This window comes from Channa argus, chromosome 8 (genome assembly GCF_033026475.1).
Source record: "Channa argus isolate prfri chromosome 8, Channa argus male v1.0, whole genome shotgun sequence".
NCBI classification, from domain to species: domain Eukaryota; kingdom Metazoa; phylum Chordata; class Actinopteri; order Anabantiformes; family Channidae; genus Channa; species Channa argus.
The window spans coordinates 27,856,935-27,883,115 of NC_090204.1; the positions used below are offsets into that span (position 1 = coordinate 27,856,935).

The 26,181-nt window shown below is 39.8% G+C and overlaps 2 protein-coding genes across 6 annotated transcripts in view; one reads left to right on the forward strand and one right to left on the reverse strand.

Annotated features, from left to right (window-relative positions):
* Positions 1-26,181, forward strand: part of hyi (hydroxypyruvate isomerase) — a 237,436-nt gene that overhangs the window by 94,520 nt on the left and 116,735 nt on the right. The gene's annotated exons all lie outside the window — the stretch shown is intronic.
* szt2 (SZT2 subunit of KICSTOR complex) overlaps positions 1-26,181 on the reverse strand; it is a 90,984-nt gene that overhangs the window by 22,656 nt on the left and 42,147 nt on the right. For 3 of the 5 annotated variants that reach the window (XM_067514526.1, XM_067514528.1, XM_067514523.1), the window contains 14 exons: positions 25,053-25,140; positions 21,914-22,032; positions 21,603-21,767; positions 20,371-20,455; positions 13,594-13,767; positions 10,416-10,607; positions 8,827-9,026; positions 8,315-8,481; positions 6,671-6,768; positions 6,387-6,519; positions 5,358-5,488; positions 3,257-3,304; positions 2,486-2,607; positions 1,965-2,150 (listed from right to left, as the gene is read on the reverse strand). In XM_067514526.1, coding sequence (XP_067370627.1) covers positions 1,965-2,150; positions 2,486-2,607; positions 3,257-3,304; positions 5,358-5,488; positions 6,387-6,519; positions 6,671-6,768; positions 8,315-8,481; positions 8,827-9,026; positions 10,416-10,607; positions 13,594-13,767; positions 20,371-20,455; positions 21,603-21,767; positions 21,914-22,032; positions 25,053-25,140 — 1,908 coding nt within the window. The remainder of the gene's footprint in view (positions 1-1,964; positions 2,151-2,485; positions 2,608-3,256; positions 3,305-5,357; positions 5,489-6,386; positions 6,520-6,670; positions 6,769-8,314; positions 8,482-8,826; positions 9,027-10,415; positions 10,608-13,593; positions 13,768-20,370; positions 20,456-21,602; positions 21,768-21,913; positions 22,033-25,052; positions 25,141-26,181) is intronic. The other 2 variants (XM_067514524.1, XM_067514527.1) reach the window with 2 other exon arrangements.

Below are 26,181 nucleotides of genomic sequence, written 5' to 3' on the forward strand. Positions count from 1 at the left end.
GGTCCAGTCATCTGGAAGCACCTCCAACCCACCCAGAGTCTGTCTCAGCTCCTTCCTGAAAACTACACAACATTCTTCCTTTTTCAACTTCCACCACTTTGTCCTCTTCTCTGCCTTTGTCCTCTTCATCTTCCTCACCACCAGAGTCATTTTACACACCACCATCCACCAACCTGCCCATTACATTCTCATCACCTCTGGGGATGATCGGCATCACATCCTACCTGTGGGGCATAACCACTAATGACATTGAACATCACCCCTTCAATTTCCAGCTTCAGACTCATCAACCTGTCTGATACACTTTTCACCTCTAGAACATTCCTCACAAACTCCTCTTTGAGGATAACGTCTTCTACATTTCTCTTCCTATCTGACCCGTGGTAGAACAACTTTGTCACTTGGTCTCCTGGACACACAGTGTATCCACCTTCCTTTTCTGCATCATGTTCACCAACTCTCCTGCCTTCCCTGTGATACTCTCTACTGTCAGTCCTACATTCTTAGCTTTCCTCTTCTCTCTCTGCCTACGAACACACCTTCCTCCTCTCCTTCTTCGAATTTCGACCAACAGTAGTCCAGTTTCCACCGGTACCCGTAGGTCAACAGCACCGGTGGCGGTTGTTGTTAACCCGGGCCCCCACCAATCCGGTAGGAAGTCATTGTCACGATTCGCATTTTTTTCAAACTATCTCTAGTGCACTGTTGAAATACACCCTGCCAAAAGTAAAACTTGACAGTGATGGAAAAACTACAAATACTGCAAAATATTTCATATACACACGTAAGGGCTCTCTAGCCTTGGAAAAAAAAAATGACTTGAAGTTAGAAACTTTCTATCTGCAACACTGTTTATTCACAAACGGAACAGTATATGTCTTATTTGAGAGCTGACTCATGATGTGGTGGAGGAGCGTTAGGAGGTGTGTAAAAGGAAAATGGGATGGTTACATATGCTTAGACAGTTTTGTATGTGGCAGCAAAAAGATGAAAAGTGTAAAAATTACTCTAAACCTTTCTATGCCACAGCTGATTATAAATGCTGGAAATTGTTTCTTTTGAAGGCGCGAGCAGAACCACGGCCTGTTGCAGTTGCTCTCCTCCTTTTGGTGTACTTCTTTTAATGTACTGTTCCTTCTGTATTTCTTTGTACAGTTAAGTAACTTCTCTGATTATGGGTAGTGTGAGGTCTCTGGAGAACAAGTTGGACGAGTTGACTGTAAGAGTCATTTTAATCATATGTGAATTACTACTTTCTCTCATTAAGTGTATTGTCTGTGTAATCTAACTTTGGAAAATTCTTAGGGCACCATCAGCTTTGCTGTTTTAGCAAGTTTGAAACAACATGCCATATTTATTTCTAGTGGCCTCGACAGGCAAAAGTCAATATTTAGTGTGACCTACCTTTGCACTTAGCACATCTTGAATTCTTCTGGGAGACAGTCATGAAAGTAATGGTCTAGAATATTAAACCACGCTTCAACCCTTTTTCTCTGTTCACCTTTTGAAAAAGTGGTGAACACTTTGGGGAAGTCACATGAAATACTTGCCACTTGCCTATAGAAGCTGTAATTTGTGTTTGAAATACATTTCCTATTTTTTGTTTAGTTTTATTCTAATATACAGACAAAATATAAATGTATTTGGTCATCATATCATCACTAAAACAACACATTTTGACCTAAGACTTTTGCACAGTACTGTAAGTGGGTGATAGATTGTGCTGTTGAACAGCTTCTGTTGAGAGAAGTATCCACTTTAAAATCATTAGTCCTATAGTTTGAAAGTGCAGTGGAGGGAGCTATTCACAACTCGCAGACAAACAAAAAGGTATGAAAGACTTATCAATTCCACCAATCTTACATACCTAGAACTCCCAACCAGTAAGTTAGACCTGATAAAGTCTTTTCTGCTGTTGACCTGCTGGCTATGCTCTAAATTAGGAAGGGTTTCAGTATTTTTACCTGCTTTGAGTACATTTCATGGACGGGGGCATCAGTGAAGCAGTAGTGATGGAAGAGGCCCATCTTCTGGTTGAGCAGGCAGTGGACAACGTGAGCCCTTGCATTCTGCCACTTAACAAGGCGGACCAGCTCCCGATTCAGAGAGCCACCCAGGTCGACAGACCAGTTATAGCTGTACAGAGTCACCTAAAAAACAGATGGTTATTAAAATTAATAAAATGTAAAAAATAACCACAACATGCTTGCACCTAAAATTTTGTATACAACTGGATTAATTTATAAATGCTATGTTTGTAGGTTCCCTACAAGTAATGACCACAGCCAAACCTGAACATGTCAATCCCATAATGGCCATAGGACGTTACAACTGCATTACACATTAAAACCAGCTCTTCTTATAACGCACTCCAGCACAACTCAACTACCCACTTTGACCTCAATAATAAACTGAAAACAAACAGGACCTTTCGAATTTCTTGTTCTCTGTTTGGCCTGAGGGACACTCCCATATGCCAACTCACCTTTTTATCCAGGATTCTCATAAAGAGGAACCTCTGGCGAGGAGCCAATCCTGTCCCAGTCTGGCTGGGACTGAACCAATCACTCTGCTCCAGAGCCTCGAAGCGCTGGAAGCCCTTATGAGCTGGACAGAAGAGAGCGAAATTCAGTGAAACACCAAAGAATATGAATCAAATCTAGAGACGACACACTGAAAGTCCTTTAACACAGGCTCCTTACTGACCCACAGGACAATCTTCCATCTATTCTTCACCACTCTGCAGGATCTGCACCATGTAATTGGTTTTAAATAACAATCTTACATGTAAGTCATGTTTATCTGTACTTTTACTGGGGGACTGTTCAGTTGGTCTTTATACATGTAGAACCTGGAGCTTCATGCACTGAATACAATCAGGATTCTCAGAGATTTCCAGGGTTTGGCTGAAAAACAGATTAAAGCTTTACTGATAACAACAAATAGTAATGCTAGTCTTAATATTTTAGGTGTTTGTGGGAAACAATTTGCATAATAAGAAAACCATGATCAGAGGGAGATTAATGTGCCTCACACAGGGCCCAATGTCTGTGGTTTTTCTTGTGTAAAGCACTTTTTAAATGCCTTCGCCTTTGCAGGTATTTGTCTTTTGTCCAATTTTAATCCGGCTTGTTAACTAATGCAAATACTTAAAAAGAAAACTAAACATAAATATATGAAATAATATATTATTACATAAACAGCAATTTAAGAAATCCAATCAGCATCAATGTGTCAAGCTGAAAGGCAAACTTACGTGTGAACCTATTTAGCACTGGGGTGTTTTCCTCATCTGAACTGTGCTCTGTAGGCAAACAGAGATGGTACAAACAGCAAGGAAGCATGGACAGTGAAACACACAGCTCAACACAAACTGATGTTAGCAGACACTAGCAAAATAATACATGTATGTTAGACAGCTGCTAGCATGGACAAAAAAAAGCACAGAATCAAAGAGTGACAACAAGGAGAGAGCTTCAAACAGGAATGGAGCTTTACGTCTACTCTACATTGTTAGCAAAATGCTGCTCAGCGTCTCAGTGAACACTAATACTTTCTGTTATCATTTGACTATGACTTGTACTTTACGCAAAATGTCACTGTAAACTATAATTTTATTTCTCCTCCATTACCTTTCCTTTCATAGTCATTACCTAAACTGTTCTGACCAGAGTAGTGAAGTGTATCACATGCCAGGGCATCTTTTACACTGCTGACCCACAACATTCAAAACTAATATTGGAAAGGTCCGTCTCTGCCACCACCTCAGCTCTGACCAACCAAAACCTCCAAAGGTTTCCTGTGGTATCTGCCATTAAGACGTCAGCAGCATATCGTCTAAGCCCAGTAAGTTGTGAGGAGAGGCTTTCGTGGATTAGACTTGCAAGGTCCATTCTGGTGCCACTGCACCCCCAGCTAAACGATGCACACAAAGCAATGAATCCTAATGGAAGCTTCAAACATTTTGCATGGTGCTTTGCTTTCATGTCTTCTCCCTTATTTTTTTTACTTGTTTTGTACCTCACGTGTAAGTCGCTATGAAGTAGATGAGTAAACGTTAACATGAAAATGTGATTCATTAGAACAGGCCACTTTCTTTAATGGCTGTAGTCACCTTCCGATGCGTATAAACCCAGCATGGGCCATTTTCGTGGTACATTAACTCAGCAGGGCCACTCTGAGTGGTCTGTGGCTACAAGCTGCACGGTGTGTGTTTTGAAACCTTGATCATAAACCTTTTAACAATTTGTGCAACAGTACTGTAGCTCTTCTTTGGAAATGGGGCGGCTATAGCTCAGTTGGTAAAGGCAGTTGCTTACGGACCACAGGGTGAGTGGTTCGATCCCCGGCCCTGGCTATATGTCGAAGTGTCCCTGGTCCAAGCCCGGTAGAAATTGGGGAGGGTTGCGTCAGGAAGGGCATCCGGCGTAAAAATCGTGCCGCTGTGGCGACCCTGAACTCACGGGATAAGCCAAAAGGACAGTAGTAGACTGTAGCTCTTCTTTGGGATCAGAGAAGAAAGGCTTCATTTCCCACTTGCAGCACTGTGGAGATATTCACTGCTAACGTTTTTTGAGCAAGGATCACCCTTTGGACCAATCAGAAAGCCAATCCCTGTTGCAAAAGGGTATCTGTTGCTACTCTATGAAACGCCATGACCTTTGACCCAGTCCAGTCTCATGTTATAGCTACCTTGATTCAAAAATCCTGTTGTAGCCTTAAATGAGCATAATAATGGATAAGAAAAGCAAAACTACAACATCTACTTAGTGAAATTTATATTCTTTTGCTGATAAAAGGAAAATAAAGTGCAACAGTGGAGCTGTGTAAGACTCATTTGAATTTAAAAAAAAATTATAATTACTTGTAAGTAGATTTTTTGCAAATTCATTAACAGAACGTGAATATTTTACAGGCTTCTTTACAATTGAACAGCAAAGTTAAATCCAGTACAGATATCCACAGGCTTTATCAGATGTGACATCACTTCATTACAAGAGCATAATATTTCTAAGACCACTTCACTATTCTGGAGAAAATGTGAGTTTCATAGTCCCTATGTTACTGGATATATCAAGTTCAAATTGCTTTGATGGTGAACCTTCGTTTGAATACTAAAACTTGTACTACTTCTACGTCTACTCTACATGCGCCTTAGGCATTTTCACAGAGCTTCCAAACTAGACAAAGAGAAATTAAAAAGAAGCAGGTCATGAGCAGGTATTAAAACAAACCCTGACCTAAGATTGACTGTGTTGCATTGTGAACAGTACATTTTAGTAGGCAGTGCAGAGGATGAGCATCAAGGCTGTAGGTGATCTCTGGAAATGTTTAAAGACACTGTCTAGCGGAATTACCTTGCTCTGTACTACAATGCCACTGGTGGAAGTTGCGGCCAATGAGAATGAAGCTTCTTGTAGCATCTGGAGGCTGGCTGATGTTCTGGACAAGAGGGAATGGTACAAATACGTCTCCAACCTGGGGACAGCTAAAAAGGTTTGAGACATGAAAAGAACCATTACAGTGGTGGACATACAGTATAACCCAACAGTAGCACAATCCTGGCCAGAGATATTAAAGATAATGAAATGTCAGTGTGTAACAATGAACAACTGCAGGAAATAGTACAGAGAACTGCACACTGAGCTTTCATAATTTATATAACCAACATTTCGATCATAAGGTTCCTTTTCAGTCAATTCACTTGGTACAACACATGTAGGTGACATCACGCCCTCGTGTGGCCTGGCTGAAGACACAGCCTGTGGTGATGGATGTGCAGCCCCGCATGCATGCGCAATTCATAGACGGACAGAATGTATGCTTTATCCTAGTATCCTTGATTTTGTTTAGCCAATACAACAAACGCAGAACCTCTGCTTATGTTGACATCATGTTTTTGTAGTGTGCATGTGTGGAATGCATCCTGTGTGTGTAGACCCAGGACTAGCACAAATCTGATGGGGTTGAGTTGCTTCTAACAAACAATAGGACAATATTTTCTTATGTTTTTACATTCAAAATGGCACCACTGTAACAAAATGCAACTACAATTAAACTACATTTAACTTTAGCTAATGAACAAGTCTGCAGCAACAAAGTAGATAAAGTGTTGAACGTTGTAAGAGATACAAACTGTTCAGTTGTTTAAAAAGTAAAATATGTGAGCAATGAAAGTAATGTTTAACCAATTTCCAGGATTTGTAACAAAGAAGGAAGCTTACATTTAAGAAAAGCTTTACTTTTCACACAAACTATGGTCGGTAGAATTTTGAAAAGTGATCAAAATGGTCATTTGGACAAAAAATAAGAAACAAATACAGGAGGCTAACTTTTAACGGTTGTCGCTGGCCGGCGTTAAAGCCATATATCCAACTGATACTCACCTTGTTTTTTCAAATGCCTTCACTGTTGTATCACTGGCCAGAGAACTGACCAAACTAACAACCTCGGCCAATATGGAAGGCAGCAGAAAGTGTGAAGCAATTTCAGCAGTGCACTGCTGAATGGAGGGGCAACCTGTTCACCAGCAGCCCAGTCAGAAAGGAGAGTGAGGGAGACATCAGTGTTCAGAAAATAAAAAACACATGAGAAAGAGCTTAGTTTTCTTAAAGTTTTTTGTTTTTTTAACCTCCGTTAGAAAATGTGGGAGTAGTAACAAAACACCTACCAAGTGTAGCCATGAAGGTTATCCATGGCTCACAGGTGACCTGGTAGATAGGATGCAGAGTCCCCGAATCTCCCTCCTCCAGCTGAGACACATGCCTTCTAAACAAAAAACAAGAAAAAAAAAAAAAAAAAAAAAGAGGGCACATCAAAGGACGTTGATACAGATCCTGCTCTAAATGCTTAAAGTTCAGTTTTAGTGGATTGGCCACTGAAGCCATCCTCCACAGCCACAGTGGGCTCATCTTTGGTGGGCTGTCTCTCTTTAAGCTTTACGCTGTTGTTTGTCTTTTTCACAGTGGAAAACAGTGTTACCACTTGCTGCACATAATTTACATGTCAACATACTGTTCTTATCACGTTTCCTCCAGAAAAAGTTAAGGTAATATTTTCAGCCTCGTAATGTAGGTTCTTTCAGCTTCCGTGCCAGCTATGTGGGCGACTGTGGCGCAGGAAGGTAGAGCGGTTGTCCACCAATCTCACAGTTGTTGAAGTGTCCTTGAGCGAGTCACTAAACCCCAACTTAGTTTCTCTGGGTGAGCGTTGGCCAGCTGCATATAGCAGCTCCCCCATCGGTGTATGAGTGTGTGTGTGATTGTGAGTGTGAATGGGTGAATAAGAAGCAGTGTAAAGCGCTTTGAGAGCCAATAGGTAGAAAAGTGCTATATAAGTGCAGAACATTTACTATGGTGCTGCTAATAGTGATTTGTGCAAGTGTGAGGACTACAAATATTAAATGTCAGATTTTACAAACACAAAACGACAAAAGTAACGTAACAAGTTTTTTTTCTTTTAGGGGCGTAACAAAAATTAAAACTGAAATCGTATTTGTAAATTATTACTGTACTCATGACTGGGAAAAGTTATATTATTATTACAGTAATGCATTACTAGTAACATTATAGCCCAACACTGGCAGCAGGCAAAAGAAAATCAAAAACAAGTTTTGCTGAACTTATATGAGAACTTCGTTTGTCCTGTGCATAACTCTTTACTAGTAATGAGTTAATTTAATAACAGTTTCCCTATTAACAAGTAGCTTAACAATTGAATAAAATGTGACTTAAGCCCCATACAATATATCAGCTAGGTCATGGGTTCAATTCCAGGTCTGGCAGAGCCTTGTTGTATGTCATTCCCCTGTCTCCACCCTGTTATATTTTTAACTATATTTACTCTTTGATTGACAGCACCCTCTGGGGCACTAACGGGGTGTATTCAGAACCCTACACCTCTGGGTGAGTGGGTGTGAGGGTGAGGGGGAGGAGGAGGAACGAACACAATCTCAATTAAGAAGCACTCAAAGCCTGTGGCTACCCAAACAGGTCCTTTGTCACAGAAAAGACCAGGACGAGCATGTCCACAACAGACAGGAAAGACCACGACAACAAATGAAACAACTTTTTCAATTCACGGGTCTGAAACGTGAAATGTTTTTTTAAATCCTGTTTTAGTTTCTGTCGGATCATCTGTGGGCATTAAGAGATCCCACTGAATCAGATGCCTCTGGGATCTTTGTTCTCTCAATAATAATTAAATAAAAATCTAATCAGGGAGGGTCTTTTTGTTCTTTTGGCTAAACTTGCACAAATACTTTCATTGTTAATAATTCACTGCAGTCATGTTAAAGATTTTAGTTACATCCCACCTCTGGGCCTGCTCTAGCTCCACAACCATAGCCTTCTCCTGGCTCCACTGCTGCTTCACAGTCTCCGTCTTGTGTCTCCGTCTTGCTGCTCGGCCCTCCTCGCCTCTTTCTTGCACTATGTCATCAGTTGTCTTGGGGCTTCCGAGCTCTGATGAATCTGGTTTACTCTGCAAGAATGTAAAAGAACACATGGACACTTTATACATATAAGAACCAACACAGCTCCATTTGAGGATCTCAAGTGTTTTGCTCGCTCATATAAACAAAACCCTAAAACTTAAAAAAAACAAGAAGATCCACAGAAGTGCGTTACAAGAAAACAGGTAAATTCTGCAGTAACTCTGCAAAAGTAGGTAGTTTACATTTGGTTATTCCATTTAATATATTTAAAGAGATATTATTATATTGACAGTAACAATTTAACTTGGGTGTTTAAAACAAATCTTATTATAGCCAGTGAAGAGACAGTACAGAACGGGGTTCCATAACGAACTAGAGAAGGATGGACTGACCAGTATGTCCCAAAAACTCCGGCGGGTGCTCTTTCCAGTGGGGGTAGTGGACTCCGGTGTGCTGGCCCCTGTCACAGGGATGCTTCCCGCAGCTGGGGGTAAGGTGATGGGGGAAGGGCTGGTTTTAAAGGCCCGTGAGGTACTGCGCTGCCTGGGGCTGTCCTTCACCTCTTTCATCTCGGGCAAAGAAATCAGAAGACCTGAAGGCACAACATGTAAAAGAACATCTTGGTGAGTAAAGTTGAACATTTAAAGCCTTTATATATGGCGCTGACTTTTAATGTTACCATCTCATGTTTTTAACCCTGTAAAGATGCTGCACTTTCATCCCAAATTACCAGGCAACATTATAAGGTAGAACACCATTATTTTTCAATGCAATGCAGATGACACCCAGTGATATTTAAACAAATTGATTAGTAAAACTTGCTGTAGCTCTATTGGCCCAAAAGGAGACCAGAATGCTGAAAGTAAAACAGTTGGGGCCTTCAACAATTTACAGGTTTGTAGTTTGGATCAATTTGTTGTACTTTCAAATTGATGTTTTAAGACATTTCTTTCTTCACCTGACTATTACAATCTCCTATGTCACATGTCACATTTTACATTCTTCATATGTGAGGTCTGGGAGTAATTACTAAGAAGTAAGAAGAAGAAACATGGAGAAAATGTGTTGGCCAGCTAGCAGTAATTAATGAGAGCTGGATAAGATGCTGTCAGGCCTTTAGCTGATTTTTACTAGTGTCACTCACTGTAGTGCAATGAAAATCAAATAAATAAATAAATCACCCTGCAAGCCCAGAAAATTATAATACACAAGATACTGTGATGGTTCCCCCCCATAAAAATCTTCATATCATCAATAACTTAATATTGATGATAGATTGATGATGATAGCTGCATGACGTGATTGCAGAAGTTAGTTTGTTTAGTATTTCATGATCTCTTATTTTTAATCAGTTAAGTCAGGTAAGAAATATAAGCTGTCTTCAGGTCTTAGTTTTCGACCCAGAATTCTTTTTTTTTTTGCCAAGATTAAATCTTTTAAATCACCTTTATGCCAAAAGTCCTCCAGTTTCCCAAAATGCTACAACTGTGTAGATTGCTCTTTAGGGCTGTTGGATTATGGTAGACATGTTACCAACATAGCTGGAATCAAAGCTGATACAAAAATGTGTGCGTTTCTCTCCAACAAATCAAAGAATCTGCCATTGCTACAAAAGCAGCCCATCTAAGAGAGCTAACATAAAATTGAGGTATCTGACCAAGCAGAACAGTAAGGTAGTTCTGAGAGAAATAAAAAAACTATCAAACTATCAAATCAAATTTAAAGATAAATTTAAATGATTGCATGACAACTTTTGCTTTCCTATATTAAACGTATACTTAAACTTTTCTTAAACAATGATATGACCTGCACCGTGTCCACACATGGACATCACTTCAATCTGATACAAAATCAGTACAGCTATAGTTTACATTATCAGAGAGAAAGTGATTCAAATGTGCAGCGGTAGCAGACTTCATTACAATACATTTAGAGGAGCCTTATTACAAACGTGTACAGCAGAGCGGACAGATGGATTTACCTTTAGCCTCTTCCTTTTTGGCTTTAGTTGCTGGGCACTGCACCCCCACACAGAGAGGATTGGGCAAGACTCTCAGCTCCATGACAACATCACAGAGTGCATGGCGCAGCACCCCCTGCAGTTTATCACTCAGTTGTAAAGAGCTGATGTTGCCTTGTTCCCAGATGTCAAAGCGAACATATAGCTGTGGCTCTGTCAGAAGACAAGCAGATGGACAGTGATGGGTTAGTTTTAATACTCTCTGCCTGTTACTGAGTATAAGGAAACATTAGAGAAAACATTAAAAAGAACAAGCCTGGTGACTCAGTTTTGGTTTTTTAAAGTAATCACAGCTCTTTTTACATTTTTCGTCTTATCGGATTAAGTTCAGGGTTCATTGGTCCATATGTTGAGTTGGCAAATCTTTTATTCCCGATGCAAACCCTCCCCAATTCTACTGGGCTTGGGACCAGCACTTAACAGCTGGTGAAGGGTGGAAGGGACAACTTCACATATGAAAATCATTGATATACATTTCAGCATTATAAAGCCTCTTTGCATGTGTTCATAGGTTCAGCAGCACTAAATTTATCATATTGTTTTTACTAGTGCCTTGTAAAAGTCTTAATAAGTCACTTTCTACTTCTACAAATTTTTTTTCAGACATTTAGGGCAGTGTGTTAGCTGCCTCTGTCCCTTTGCCCTCTCCTCTCCTCTCTCTCCCTGCAGCTGTTACTTTGCCTCCACATTCTACACTCACGAACATAGAAGAAAAAGGTCTTAATGTACCGTTTTCTGTCACTATACAGGTAAAACCACAATAAGTCGGAGGTGAAGGAGAAGTCAGAACATTTGTCTGCTGCATGTATGCAGAAGTGTGTGCTGTATGTAAGAGCTGATTTCTCTGAGTACACAAAAGATGTCTTTAGACATCTGCTCTGCTCCATTTTAAATTAAAATACAGTAAAATGTAATGAATTAATAAATTATAAAAATGAACCCCTGCACTTTCCTAACCAACCAAGCAATTCTGGAGCAGGAACACAGCCACTAAGTTTCAGCCTTTGATTTATCATTCATTTTCATTTATTCATTTATTCCTTGCAAAACTTTAGCAACCGAAACCCTGTTTTGGTTACAAAAAATACTTATAAAAAATAAAAATTCAGGGCTTTTGCTGTTAAAATGTGTGAATGGTAACTATATTGGGTGGTGGTATTAAGGTTTAAACAACTATGATAATGTTGCCTGAACAAATAAACTTCGGAGCCTCTGGAGCAGAAAACAAAGGTATAACATTTAGCTGCTAAATAAACTCAGATCTTTTTGATGTAAAACAAGACTGAAGTGCTGTACGGTACATTCAGACCTTTTTTCTGGTCCTGACGTTTCTCGGTTGTCTGCTGCATAACTTCTGCCAGATGCACAAGGGAAGCAGTTGCATTTTTAAAACTTTGCAAAGTCATAAACAGGCTAAACTGCTGCCTCTTAACCTGATAAAAATCCAAACCAGTGCTTATAGAAAAGTTTGATCATGGCAGTAATAAGCTTTGACAGTATTAGTGCTGTACAGCCACTCAAATACTGCATGACCACAGGCCACTGACAAGGAAACTGGAATTGCGTTCAGATTGCATAGAGCTAATTATTGAGGCACAGAAATCACATGAGAAGGAGAAATATTTGTAGTTATCATGTAGCATTATTTTGGTGTTTGTACATCCTGCCTTTCTTTCACATACGAGTTGTCATTTTACACATATAACACACAGCGGCAGATTGTCCAAGTCAGAAATGTTCTCGAGAGAAACATTTGTGTTCAAGCAGACATTTCTGTTCTTACATGAACTGGCTCCCGGTAAAGTCCAGAGAAGATGGGGATTTCCAGCGCATGTGTCACAGAGGCTTCTTTCTGTGCAGCCTGTTCCACCTTTTATTAGTGGGATGCACTTTAGATGCATTTATATTATTTATAATATATTCTGGATAAAATTCAATTCAAACATTTCTGCAGTTAAATTATATGTATTATAACAGATTGGGGTCGTGACATCATTAGAATTCTAACATCTATTAGTATCTCACGAAAAAAGAGGACTCTAAAATATGCAGTGTCTACACTTACATTTACCTATAGGTCATAAGTCTCAATATGTTTCTGTGAGTAAAGCACTGCTGTCTGGTGGTGGCCTGGAATTGCACGAATGGGGCTTAAATGAAGGGGGGGGGTTACTTTGAAAAGCTTTCGCCCTTTGTCAGGAAACAGGAGAAGGGGGGCAGCTGAAAGGTAAAACTGGCTTTCAGCTGGTTAGGAGCAACATTTCTCAGCCACTACAAGCGTATGTGAACCATTAGGATTATCAAGTCGTTTGAAGGGAAATGGGGAGTTGGGTGTTCAAATCAATAGGATGAGCATCAGGTGTGTCTGGTAGGTGCTGCAATATTTAAAGATAACTTCAGGTCATCAATGTCTTATTTTAATGAGTAGTTTTAAAACATTTCTGAAGACATTAGAAAAAGAACTGTTAGAGTTTGGAGTCCTCCAGCTAGTCTACAAACAGTACTGAATAAGACAGAAGATATGTTTGTCAATGCAGAGTAAAAATGTAAACCTACTATTTGAGGTTGGCCAAATTTTTATTTTTGGAAACAAGACTAGAAACACCCACTAAAACTTCAAATGCATTTACATGTATGGCCATCCACATATGTGATGCATGGACACAAATCTTAACATATTACTGATTTATGTCAATGAACCCTGAAGATTTATTCGTTATATTTCAGAAGCAATTATTATTTAGACATTACAATTACAAAGCCACTTATAGCAGGTTTTACAATAAAATGAGTAATATCCAATGACAGAGTGAAGGTTTGTTAAAGAGGAAGAACATGTTGGAACTGTGCTGGTTTCACACATCAAATTCAGTTTACTAGTGAGTCTATGAAATCAGTCCTTAAATTACTTGTGGGAATTTAAAGGAGCTTGTTCAAGCCTGAGAAACAAATCCTGAGGATGTAACCATGTAGAAGTGGCCTGACTCATACTTTCTGGCTTTCTGCCAGTGTTGGAAGGAGGCAAAAAGGGAATTTATGGTCTTCCTGTTCACTTTAGCCAATGAGGCAATGACTACTGAACTTTATCTACAGGCTAAATGACCTTTACGTGCAACACAACGGTGTTGTTTAGTCGTACCTGAACTGACACTGATGGAGTCCACTCTAACTACAGTTGTCAGCTTATCAAACTGGTCTGGGTGAAGAGGGGTGGTGCAGTTCTCTGATTTCTGCAGTGAAGCACAGTCCTGAGGTAGAACCTGAAGGGGACGACCATGGCCATCCACAAATGAGAGGGCAATGCAGGCAATACCTGAAAGAGCAGGGAAATGTGTTAACACCAGCAAACTTCTAACAGAGCACAGATTATGTGTTTGCACCTAACACCAAGAAAAATTCCTCCTACTACTGTTAAGTGTTCTTAACTGTGCCATGTCTGATTCGGATTCAAAAACTCTAGTCAGCACATCAAGTTTCCATGACCTCCTCATTTACGTCGTTTCCTTTACTTCACAACTACATGGATGATCCTTGACAGTGAAGCAATTTAGTCCAACGTTATTTTGTTTAGTTACCGTTATATCAGTTAAGCCTTCGGTTTTGTCACAGCAGCACCGATATAAATGAACACAACAGAACCAACCAGCACAGTAAAAGTGAGTGTTGTCATCCATTTTCGATACTTTGAAGCTTCAATTCGTCACCACAACATTACAGCTGCCTGCCTGAAATTCTGTAGGTCCCCCTCATAAAAAAACTCCACAAGACTTGAAGGTGTCTCCTTTGGGCCTCAATACACTGGACTCCCATAGCACATTCTGGTGCCGTATTTCCTTCAGGAAAGTGATGCACACACCTGGCTGCCCACATGATGTACTGTCACTGCCAGTCGCGGTTTTGAGGACTGGTGCATAGCTTCCCTTATAACACTGCTTGTGTGAATGTGTTAGCTTTGAGATGGTACTGGCTTCATTGTGCCGCACAGCGAGCTCCATACATGAACCAGGGTGGATTTGTTGACCTTTCAGACAGGAAAGACCGTAGACAGCTGCTTCATCATTATCATATATACTTCACTAAAACTACCACATCATATACATATTCAAAATATCAAAAAAAACATAATGCACGGTCTCTACTATGGATATATTCTGTGTAGTCTCATTATGCTACAAGTCCTACTAATCAGCTACACCTGCCAAGTGCAGTTAGAACTCTTGACCACAAACAGCAGCAGTGAGAAGCAGCATTTGAAAACACATGTGGACAAGCTACCAAAGGGAGATTTGTGTTTTGTTTCTTAAACATCAAGGTCGACTTTTGCAAGAGATTACAACTAACAACGAAGTAGTGGGTTTTGTTAAAACCAAAGTGCACAGCCTCTCTTTAAGATCCACCTGAATCTTCACACAGCATGGCTTTGCAGGAAAACAGTCTGTGTGCTGAAGTGGCCTGTCTACAATCCAGACTTTTCACCAATAGAAAACATTTGGCGCATCAAAAAGTAAAAAAAATCCAGCAACAAAGGGCCAGAACTGTTGCAGCTAGAATGTTTGCCTTGTACCTCACTTTTAAGTCGCTTTGGATAAAAGCAGCTGCTAAATGACTAAATGTAAATGTAAATCCTGCATTAGACAAGAATGGGACAACATTTCTGTCCTAAAACTCCAGCAACTGGTCTCCTCACTTCCCACAGGTTTACAGACAGTTGTTAAAAGAAGAGGAGACGCTACACAATGGTAAAAATCACCTTGTTCTAACTTTTTTGTGTTGCTGTCATCAAATTCAAAATGGGCTATTTTTCATGAAATGTTAAAATGTTTTAGTTTCTACACCTGATACGTTGTTTCTGTTCTATTTTGAATAAAATATGGGGTGATGAGATTTGCAAATTATTCATTACATTTACACATCCTCACTACATTTTTTGAATAGGGGTTGTACATTTTTTTCACTGTAGTTTTAAAAGCCATCAGAAATAATTGCAATGCTAGACAATGACATACAATTCCCATGAGCATGCCCTTTGAGCTGCCATACTACAGTGCACTAATCAGTAACCAGACACCCAGAACATCAGATGGCACGTGATATGCAGAGTAATTTAGCATGGTTTTGCAGCCCAGGTGGACAATGGAGAAATGTAATGTGGGAAAATAGTGCTGTGGCTGTCACCTGTAATGTGTCACTTTGAAAGTGAGCTGATAAGTCAATCAAGAGGAATAATTTGAAAATGGTTTAGCCCAACAACCAAACATCAGGGGTAGGGGTAACATTTCAGACTGTGTTTCTAATTGAGGAAAACTATTAAGAGACAGACATTTAGGAGGCTTTCTTATAGCTTTCATATACTGGACTGCTGAAGAAAGAAAACATTATATACAGGCTCAAAGAACAGCTTCTGCCCTTAAGGTGTGTTGGAAGACGGACACTTCCTGCAAGGTTTTTCCAAAAGTGCACTGAAAATTGACCAACTTGGCTAATAACATAATATTTAGAATTCTGTCTGCAAGTCTGCACTCTTCTTTAGTCAAGACTTTGTTACTTTTGAGGGAGGTCAGTTCTCTTCCCGCAAAATGCTGGAACAGACTTATTCATGGCGTGGTTTAAAATGTGAAACCACCAAAAAAATAAATAAAAAATAGAAAAACTTCCTTCCTTTTTTAAATCAATTCTGTGGTGATATTACAGCTGAGATGAATATGGGATTTAAAACAATCCAAAACTGTGCAGTCAGATAAGAGCGATCAGGTGCAGTGTCCATTCACCAAACAGATTACCAATAAAGGGGTGTGACAGTACGGTAAAAGATTTCCAGGATGGATGGTTCTTTGAATCCTCGCTTATGTCTCCTCCTAATGAAAATAAGTAAATTGAGATGTTATTAATAACTGGGGCCCGGAAACAATTTCAGGGTTGACCGGGGAGCATAAAAACAGGTGATGGAAAGCACCAATAAGTGGTGCAAACTGGATGAGGCTAATTCTGGTAAATTTGTTTTGGGTAGAAGAGCAGAGAACTGTATGAGCAGGGTTTATTAGTGGCTATTTATAACAATGATTAACAGTGGTGGTGGCTGAAAAACTGGGATCTGGTTAAACAGTTCTGGATTCAACAGCAGTTTAAAGTACATGAGGCCATTTCTTCTGATGCCAGAGCCTTTAATTAGTAGCTCTGTGTAATACAAGGATGCTGGACAACTGTGTAAAACCATGATATTAAAAGGGAATTAACATTTAAGCCAGTGGGGCTACAAAGATACAATGTAGATAAAAGGCTTGGTTAAGCTTGAGTGTCTGCTTTTGCTTGGGTGTTGACAAAATTTAAAGCCAGTTTAAGGTTCTAATCAGACAGAATGGGTTTTTAAATTAAAAAACCTGAGGTGCACTGCAGCTTGCTGCATCTTTTTTTTTTACTATGCAGCCACTGAATCACTGACCTTAAGTAAAGAGTGTTAGCTAAACGTATCTTAACAAACATTCATGATTTCATTAGTTATCTCCATTAAAAATTGGACAGGTGAATGGTACCTGGTCTGGCTTTAGTTAAGAATGAGAGGCTTCTCTTGACTCTGCTCCACAAAGAAACAGAGATTCATGCAGGTACATGACACAGAAAGGGGATGAGTATAATTAGCTTTTCACCCGGGTGACTGTCACTTCCTGTATTGTTTTGGGGTGAATGGACAGACTGGCAATCTGCTGACAATTATCAGGCCTCTCAATTATTCTCACTGGATAATTAAATAAACAACAATGAGGCTCAGAGTTTAAACATCTGGTCGTTGCTGTAAAAATGTGAGGTGCATAGAGCAGAGAAATGTCCATCCATCCCGTACTGCTTTTTTAATTGGTGGCTGATGATGGCTGACCATGTCAACCTGGGAAATGAGGCTGATGATTGCTACAACGCAGCCTTAATGGACAAACTAAAAGTGATGGGACCTGACATGTGACTCAAGACTTCCATTGTCCAGCAGTGAGAAACATACTGTCCTTTTACTCTAGAGTCATACTGGCTCATTTCTGTACACAGGGTGACATGTTCATAAAGAGCTGAATTATTCAAAATGCCAGAAAAAAATCCATCTGTTAACTGTTACTTTACAAAAACCAAGGTTTATTAGAACCTTATTTCCTATAGATTTGGGTTGTGTATTGGCAGTATGTTGGGTGTGTGTGAGAAAAGCCAGCCTAGCAGGAAACACTGGATCAACCAGCAGTGACACCACACTCCATGCAGCTGGGAGGTCCATGCTAACTCTATGAAAAACTCAGAGATGGATATGGTTTTAATAATGCTGAAGGAAGCCTTAACTGAAGGGGGTGTGGTACTGCAAATAAATGCCATAAAGGAAAGTAAAAGGCCAGGAGCAGAGCACACAGGGCCAGCAGCAGCATGGGCTTCACAAAACACAATGGCTGTGAAAGCTTGGAGGGGTAACAAAAGAGACATGTGGTTGTACCTTTAAACTGAGAAGGTGGGAAGAGTTGCTGAACCAGCTCCGACATGGTACCTGGGCCAACATCAGAGACATCCAGAGAACAGCAACATCAGTTACTCTTTGCAATCCAATTTACCACCAGTCAACTCTGAGCAACCTCGGAGAGGTAGTTGGCAGCACTTCTTACTAACAGCAAGAGTCAGGTTCAAATGCTCAGAGAGCCTTTGTGTGTGAAGTGCATTGAATTTTTGTGTATCTTACATGTAAAATGTAAGATACACAAAAATTCAACCATGGTTCTCTGGAGTTATGACAGTAATGGAGATGCCTGTATGTGTGAGCTTTGCAAGTCAACAAGCCTGAGTGTGACGCTGGGGTTCGATAAACCTGCGTTCATAGTCACAAGAAATACATAAAGCTGTTATATGCTGTTTTTTTTTTTCTCTTTGAACATTCTGCATTGTGCGTTTGGAGTGATCTTTCTATGGAGAGTAGTATCAAGCTGTCCCCATTTATAGGTGTAAGTATGGACGGATGAACATGTAAAGTCATTGTGATCACTCTGTGATTCCAGCTCTTGATTATATGTCTCCTGAGATCTCTTCTTTGCCAGGTATGGCTCACATCAGATGCTGCTGCTTGTAAATGGAACACTGACACTGTTTAAGTCAAAACAGTTCTAAAGTACAACTCCATTCTTGTTTTAATGATTGGAAAATAATGTATTTTTAATGGTAATTAGTTTAAATTACTGTTCAAACGAACAGTAATTAATAAAGAATAAAGCTGACAGGTGGTTAGCCCATAATGATAGATCAGCATACTGCAAGTCATAATAATTCAATTAATAATCATTTTTGAAAACCATATCATATCTTTATATTGAAATTTATCAGCGGTGTTAATGTCGCAGCTAAGTGGGGCAGTTTGTTTTCCTCTTTTTTGCATTGTTTTGGCTGCAATGAATGTGCATATTTGGTCCAAGTTCATCCCCAGTTCAGTAAAACTTTTACTTCAAACTCTAAAACATTTATGTGGTAAATAACAGGTGACTGTAACATTAAGAAATTGTAATACAAAGTTTTAATTAATAAAATTCCAAGCCCACACGTCTGTTAGATGATGTTAGCATGTTGATTGTGTAAGCCAGCATACTGTGTGAATGCTAACCTTGGCAGCAGTCTGACGTGCTCCTGCTAGTTACACACAATATGTATATAATAACAAAATGGCTGAGACACCTTCCCATAAAAGCCAAGACGCCAAACTGCCAATAGCGTAACAGAGAGAGAAGAACAAAAAAGGCCAATAGTAACTGATAACACAAGGTTTGTTGCCCTGTGAGCAGGAGGAAAAAGACAAATAATTGTGTTAATGTACATCAAAATTCGAAGTGGGTAAATAATGAAGGCAAGTGTGTAGCAGTTTCTGTTATGGTAGACAGGCACAGGAAGATGTCTTCTGAATTTAATGTGGGAGTTATAAATAGGAAAAGAAAGTGTCAGCATACCTAATGATACTATATGACGTTCACACAGGCAGCTCTTGTTGGACTAACTAACATATCTAGGTCCTCGTCCTCAACTTTTGGAGAGAAGCAGGAGTCAAGAGTTCAAAAGAAAAAGGAAACTGTTCTGCCTTTGCAGGATTCAGGTTCACTGTGTCCACAGCGTAGAAAAACACAATTTGTGATTCAACATGGTACACATCACTACTACAGTACTACTTACAGTAGATCATAGTCAGGTATTTCACAGTAAAGTGGAAAAACAAGACCAGACTCATCACACAAACAGAAGAACTACTCAGGGCAGTTACAATGTGCCAGGGCAGGAGAAGGAACCTGATAATAGAGCTTTGTGTTTACCAGGTTATGGTGTGTGTACCTGCCCTTTGAATCTGGGTTTATGTCTTAAAGATACACAACAATAGTCCTAGCAATGCCTTGGATTCCCCTTTGGCATATCTTTCAGCCACCGCATTAAACCCATACGGTGGTGTTAATGTTATGGTGCAGAGGGGTCTGTATGGAAAAATGGCAACGCTAATGATGAACAGGTGTAAAAACACACACAGCATCACAGCTTGCACTGTTTGGGGCTGTATAGCAGTGGACTGGTCAGAGTGTCCATAAACAGTCCCTGTCAACTATATATACCAAAGTAATTTCCTAACTCATCCTGCCTCCAGTCCTGTTTTCAAAATGACATCAAATCCGCTTAATAGTTTTTTTTAGTCTAAAAAAAAGCATCAGTCTAAAACCCAAGGAAATGGACATTTACAAATAATTGATGATTTTAAGTATTAAAAAAAGAAAAGCGGTACATTCAATAAAATGAACGTAGAACTTGTAAGCTTTCTTTGTTAAGGGTTTTTTAAGAAGGTTTTGCAAAGGGGCTAGAGTCATCATCAGGGTCACGTTATATTCAGGTCCCTCACACACACACACACACACTCAGGGAATGTGATTACCTTTGCCTCCTGTCCCTTGGCCTCCAGGTTTATTGTAGAGGTAGATATCGCCATCAGCCAAGTCACTGCTCAAATGAAAGTAATGCTGCAGACAGAACAGGACAGCAAATCAGCCCCTGGAAGCTCAAACCACACAGATCAGCATTTATTTCCTACGTCACAATGAGACTTGTCAAAGGGGTCTGCAGAGCTGGAAACCTCCCATATCTAGGATTTATTCCTTTTGAATCCAAATCACTTTAAACAGAGCACTTGCATATGTCAAACTGCCATCTATCAGTGTGGGGAGGCACTTTTACTTTGGGAGAAATGATGACGTTCAAGTCAAGAAATCATTCAAAGTTCATTAAGGAGTTAGCAAAGTCGGGTTCACTGTTTACTTTGGTTATGTTTTTTCATTTTTTCCCCACTGCTAAACCACTGACTGAGCAGCAGAAGTTTGTAGCGTTTTACGTGAGTTGGAGCTATTACAGATTCATTGTAATGAGGGATTAGAGACCTGTTCAATAAATATGCCACATATAAATCTGTGGCTCTAAAATCTGGGCTGCAGTTCATATAAGTAACATCTGAAGCCTAGTTTTGCCATCACTTTTTTCACCAACACTTTGTATGTTTAGCCATGTGTTCAAGAAAGACATGTAACATTTACAAACATTGTGTTGATTTGCGACTTTGGTCAGATGAAGATCAGGTCAAATTTCATGACCAATTTATGCAGAAAACAAGGAGATTGCAAACAGTGCCAATTACTTTTTCTTGTGACATTGTCAACTTTTACCAACGCTTTTCTTCTTTACAGAACAGTTCTCAAATAACAGGTAAGAATTTATCAGTCAATCAAATAAATAAATTGATAAATGAGTAACTGAAATAATGAATGAATGAAAAGAAAAGAAAATGGTGATGTTCAACTGCAAGCTTGAATATATTGGTTAAATCGTGACAAAGGGGGCTTTTATCACGGTCTTGGTGGAAGCATACTAACGCTAGTCAGCTGCCACAGCTCCCCCAGGTTTGTAAAGTTAACATGTAAGCAAAGTAGCTTGCTCCTCTTCTGTCTGCAACTATACCCTTTAAGTGAGTACTCACTCATTTCAAAAACTAGAAGTTGCAGTAGTGCTGGATTTTCCTCTGTTAGCCAAAAGTTTTCTATCAAAACATTTCATATTATTTTCTTTTCCTAAACATGTTAACTACACTAGACCAAGAGAAGTCAGCCTGGATTGTACCTTGAAGTGGTGTGCTGTGTTGCTGTCCGTGTACTTAGGGATATGCAGGAAGATGAGGAGATTCTGCTTGAGATAATGAGCCACAGCGGGCAGCCAGGAAAGACAGGATTGGGGCAGCCTGAAGTTCATCACATCAGTGGCTTGAGATCCTAATGGCTGGATGAACTGAGCACACAATATTTGGTGAAGGCTTTTACCCAAAGCAATTTTCAGTAGCATTAGTGTTTACGTTAGCTTGAAAGCTGAAAGTGGAAATAATACGCATGTACTTATTCTCCTAAACATTGCAGTGGACAAAAACAGCAGTTTACCTCCACATCAGCTGGTGTCAACTTGCAGTTTCGGACAAGCATGACAGTGATGATGTCCAACGTGGTCTCATCTAGGCGCTTCCGCAGCACTTTGACCAGCTCATCTGTGATCTCTGGACCTGAACAAAAAGTTTGGGGAAAATGTAACTCTTGTGCTACAAATACAAAAATATTCACGAAAGTGAATGTCCGTGAGTTTTACCGCTTGACGGCATTTATATTTCAGAGAAAAGTGCTCATTGGCCAGTTAAAAACACCCTCAGCCAGCTTCAGAATTTTTTTGTGACTAATAAATACAACATAGACATTTACATATGAGATTTAAATTCACATTGTGTAGGACAAGTGAGTAGAAGTGACAATATTCTTGCCTAACCGATCGTCCAAATTTAAAGCATTTTCTGATCTTTGTGTGTGTGTGTTTCAATTTCAGGCTGTGAATAACAAAATGTGAAAATGGTGAGATAAAACATAAATACACATGTCCTGGAGGGTTCAAGTTTAGCCTTTCAGTAAAGCTGCAAAATAAAGCTGTTGGGTGTTTCCTAAAAAACCCTGATGTACAGTGAAGTCTGTCTCAGAGAGAAGACATTCCCAATACAACAGTGCCATCAAGATGTCCACAGGAGACAGAACACCCTGCTGCAGTAAGTCTTTACACCGCAGAGACTAACTAATGAATTTCATTTTATATTGACCCAAGGGTTGATGGCAGAACATATAGGTACTGGCACTAAAACAAAAACTGAACCTAGTCAACAGTACAGAATTTCACTAATCTACAACATTTATCTCTGTATTCTCTATTCTCATAATCACATAAAATTGTTTTTTGAAAACCTTGACTTCAGCATCTTGCGTTGTCATGGCAATAACATGAGTTATTGTGATCGACCTAGAGCGGACAAACTCCTTGAAAGAACATCAGACTTACTTTCCATAGACAAGCACACAATGGTCCTTTAGTCTGCTCCTATTTAATTTAACCCAGAGCTCTGCAATCATTGTATTAGTGGCTTAATGGCCAGGATGGTTTTTACCCATGGTATGAATGGAGCATAAAGAAAACAGCATTGAGCCTATAGTAACACTAAAAATATGGTCCAGTCTGGAATGATTTCTAGTGACGATAAGATCAAAGCAGTAACCTCAAGTTTTCATCACCTCAGATTTAGAATCTCCACAGATCACTGTAAAGTGTTGTGTTGACTGCTTTAAGGCTCCAAAATGTCTCCTCCCATAACAGCACAAGCAATTAGCACAATTAGCTGAAGACATTTGGAGTTCTTGATGACTGCTTTGTCAAAAAAGGCAGAATCGGCTTGGTTCCCCTGTCCACCTCTTGTAAAGCCTTAGAAAGCAGGGACTGAGCAATCTTTGTTCACACACATCCCATCATTTAAAGACAGAAGGTGAGAGTCTAAATGCCACTGTGAAATGTCAGCTTACACAGAGCTGTAGTAAAGATTTATGCATTTCATAATTCACAAAACCCCAATTTTCTCCTCTGTGATAAATAAAAAAGCCATGCAAGTGGCTCTGTGAGAATATAATATGGATTGGAAAGGAAAGATGCAGGGTTTCTGTGCACATTTATTTGTGGTGGCCCACCAACCAAATCTTCACTGACCATCGCATAGTTATTCTTTTTATTAACTATTTAAAGATGGTCATTACAATTCTTTAAAAAAAAACTCTCTCATGCTCTGCTCATTCTCTTTCTCATCACACACCGTCAAAGCTGTCAGTCGCAGAGATCCAACTCTTACATTATTAGCCTGGCTAGTAAGAATAGCTAAGCTAATGTATCAACTAGTGCTTGTGGACAAAATCTAAACTCTACTGCTGGAAAAATGCTCCTTAATCGAGATGAATGTCAAAAAATATTTACCACGACTCAAAAGGCCGATAGCCTGGAGTATTAGCAAGTCGGACTTACAATGTGGAACTACCATCGTGATTTAGTTTTAAATTAAATTACTAACTGTTCTGGTCAGGAAGAGAGAAGCGATTGCTGTAATTAAGTTACAGCAGCAGGACAAATTAGTATTATTTACTTATAATAATTCAAGAAAGCGTGTGTGTGTGTGTGTGTGTGTGGAAATCCATTATAACATAGCATATTGAAATGTATTGTGAATTCTGATTAATTCTGATATGTTGCTAATAAAAAATACAACCAACTATGTCTTCCTAAAAAACTGGATGCAATAACCTCTAAATCAACCTTTGCCAGAGTAACTGGTTCTAATCCAGTTCTACCCTCAGAATGTGCATTTATGAATCTGTAGTCAAAGTACTGAGTGCCCTTGTTAAAAGGTCACGTGGAGCTTGTTAGATCTACTTCGCAGTATCTTTGAAAACATGATGATTTAAAAAAGCACACTGATCCTCAGTCCTTGCAGACTCTGAAGTGGAAAGATTTAGTAATGAAATACCGCAAGTTTTAAATATAGGTCTCCTACATTTTAGTCTTTCTATGCCACTATGCACAAGGTCATCACCTCAAACACAATGCAAGGTTTTGTGCCAGTGACACCTACTTCCATTCATGTGATACTATGTGTATTTAAGTGGAAAGAGAGTTCACAAAGCACAGGACTTCAAACGCCCACGTTTCTCTTACTCTGTCCAACACTTTTTCATTGCCTGATTTACGTTCTTCTCCTCTTCTTCGTCTGCAGTAGCTCACTGGCACCAACACCAGCTTTTTCTATTCACAAACTTACACTGATAACTTCCAGTTGTACATCCACAGTAGTGGATGGAAACACATCACTTTTTTAAAGTCACTACATTTGGATGGAAACTCAGTCAGTCAACAAAGCTGTTACTGCTCAGATCCACCTGTGTAATGTACTGTACCATTTCTCACAACTCCAGTTTGGACCGAATGCTGCTGCCAGAGTTTTAACTGAAACACTGAGAAAATAGCTCATGGTTCTAAAATCATCCCCCTGGTTTCCGGTTAGTCTTGTTACAGATTTTAAGGTCTCAGGGCTCCAGTCTCTAAATGTATTTATAGCCCTCTCCTTATCCAGTGACTGTCTACTGCCCATTTTACACACTGAGGCTGGTGGTCTTTAAGCCCTGGCTGATTTGAAGTCATCATCAGTGATTGAATTTCCCCAGCTCTTACCTGCATTTCCCACTCCATGAACCAGCAGCAGAATGTGCTTGTCTACTTGTCCAACTGGCCGAGAGCCCTCCAGAGACGACCTGGGGCTCTGAAGAAAGAGACGGAAAACATGTTAACAATTTGTCTTCACCACTGATCCAGACCTAGAATGATTCCATCTTTATGTAAACCTCAGAAATGATGATGCAGTGATGATGTTCTTCTCCTGCCAAAGACTTTCTTATTCAGTAATGAAGTGTTCGACTTAACTGGAGAACACAACTACAGGCAAACAACATCCATCCATCCATTCTCTGTAATCAATTATCCTTTCAGGTTCACGTAACATACACAGAAAGACAATCAATCACATACACATAAACACCTACAGGCAATTTAGAGTCACTAATTAACCTAAAATGCAATGCAATCACAACGGGACACAAGCGAGTGTCTTATTGTGCCAGTCCCAAGTCTGGATAAATGCAGAGGGTTTTCTCAGGAAACATGCAAATCCTGACCTCCACACATAATCTGACTTCCATACCGGATTGGTCGGAGCCCGGGTTAACAACGACCGCCACCGATGCTGTTGACCTACAGGGTACCGGTGGAAACTGGGCTACTGTTGGTTGAAGAAGTAGAGGAGAAAGATGTGTTTGTAGGCAGAGAGAGAAGAGGAAAGCTGAGAATGTAAGACTGACAGTAGGGACTATAACAGGGAAGGCAGGAGAGTTGGTTGACATGATGCAGAAAAGGAAGGTGGATACACTGTGTGTCCAGGAGACCAAGTGACAAAGTTGTTCTACCATGGGTCAGATAGGAAGAGAAATGGAGTAGGAGTTATACTGAAAGAGGAGTTTGTGAGGAATGTTCTAGAGGTGAAAAGAGTATCAGACAGGTTGAAGGGTCTGAAGCTGGAAATTGAAGGTGTGATGTTCAATGTCATTAGTGGTTATGCCCCACAGGTAGGATGTGATGGAGATCATTCCCAGAGGTGATGAGAATGTAATGGACAGGTTTGGTCTGAAAGAGATCAGTGACTGTAAAGCATTAGTAGGGGAGAGTGTAGCCAGACAACACAGGATGGTGGTGTGTAAAATGATGCTGGTGGTGAGGAAGATGAACAGGACAAAGGCAGAGCAGAGGA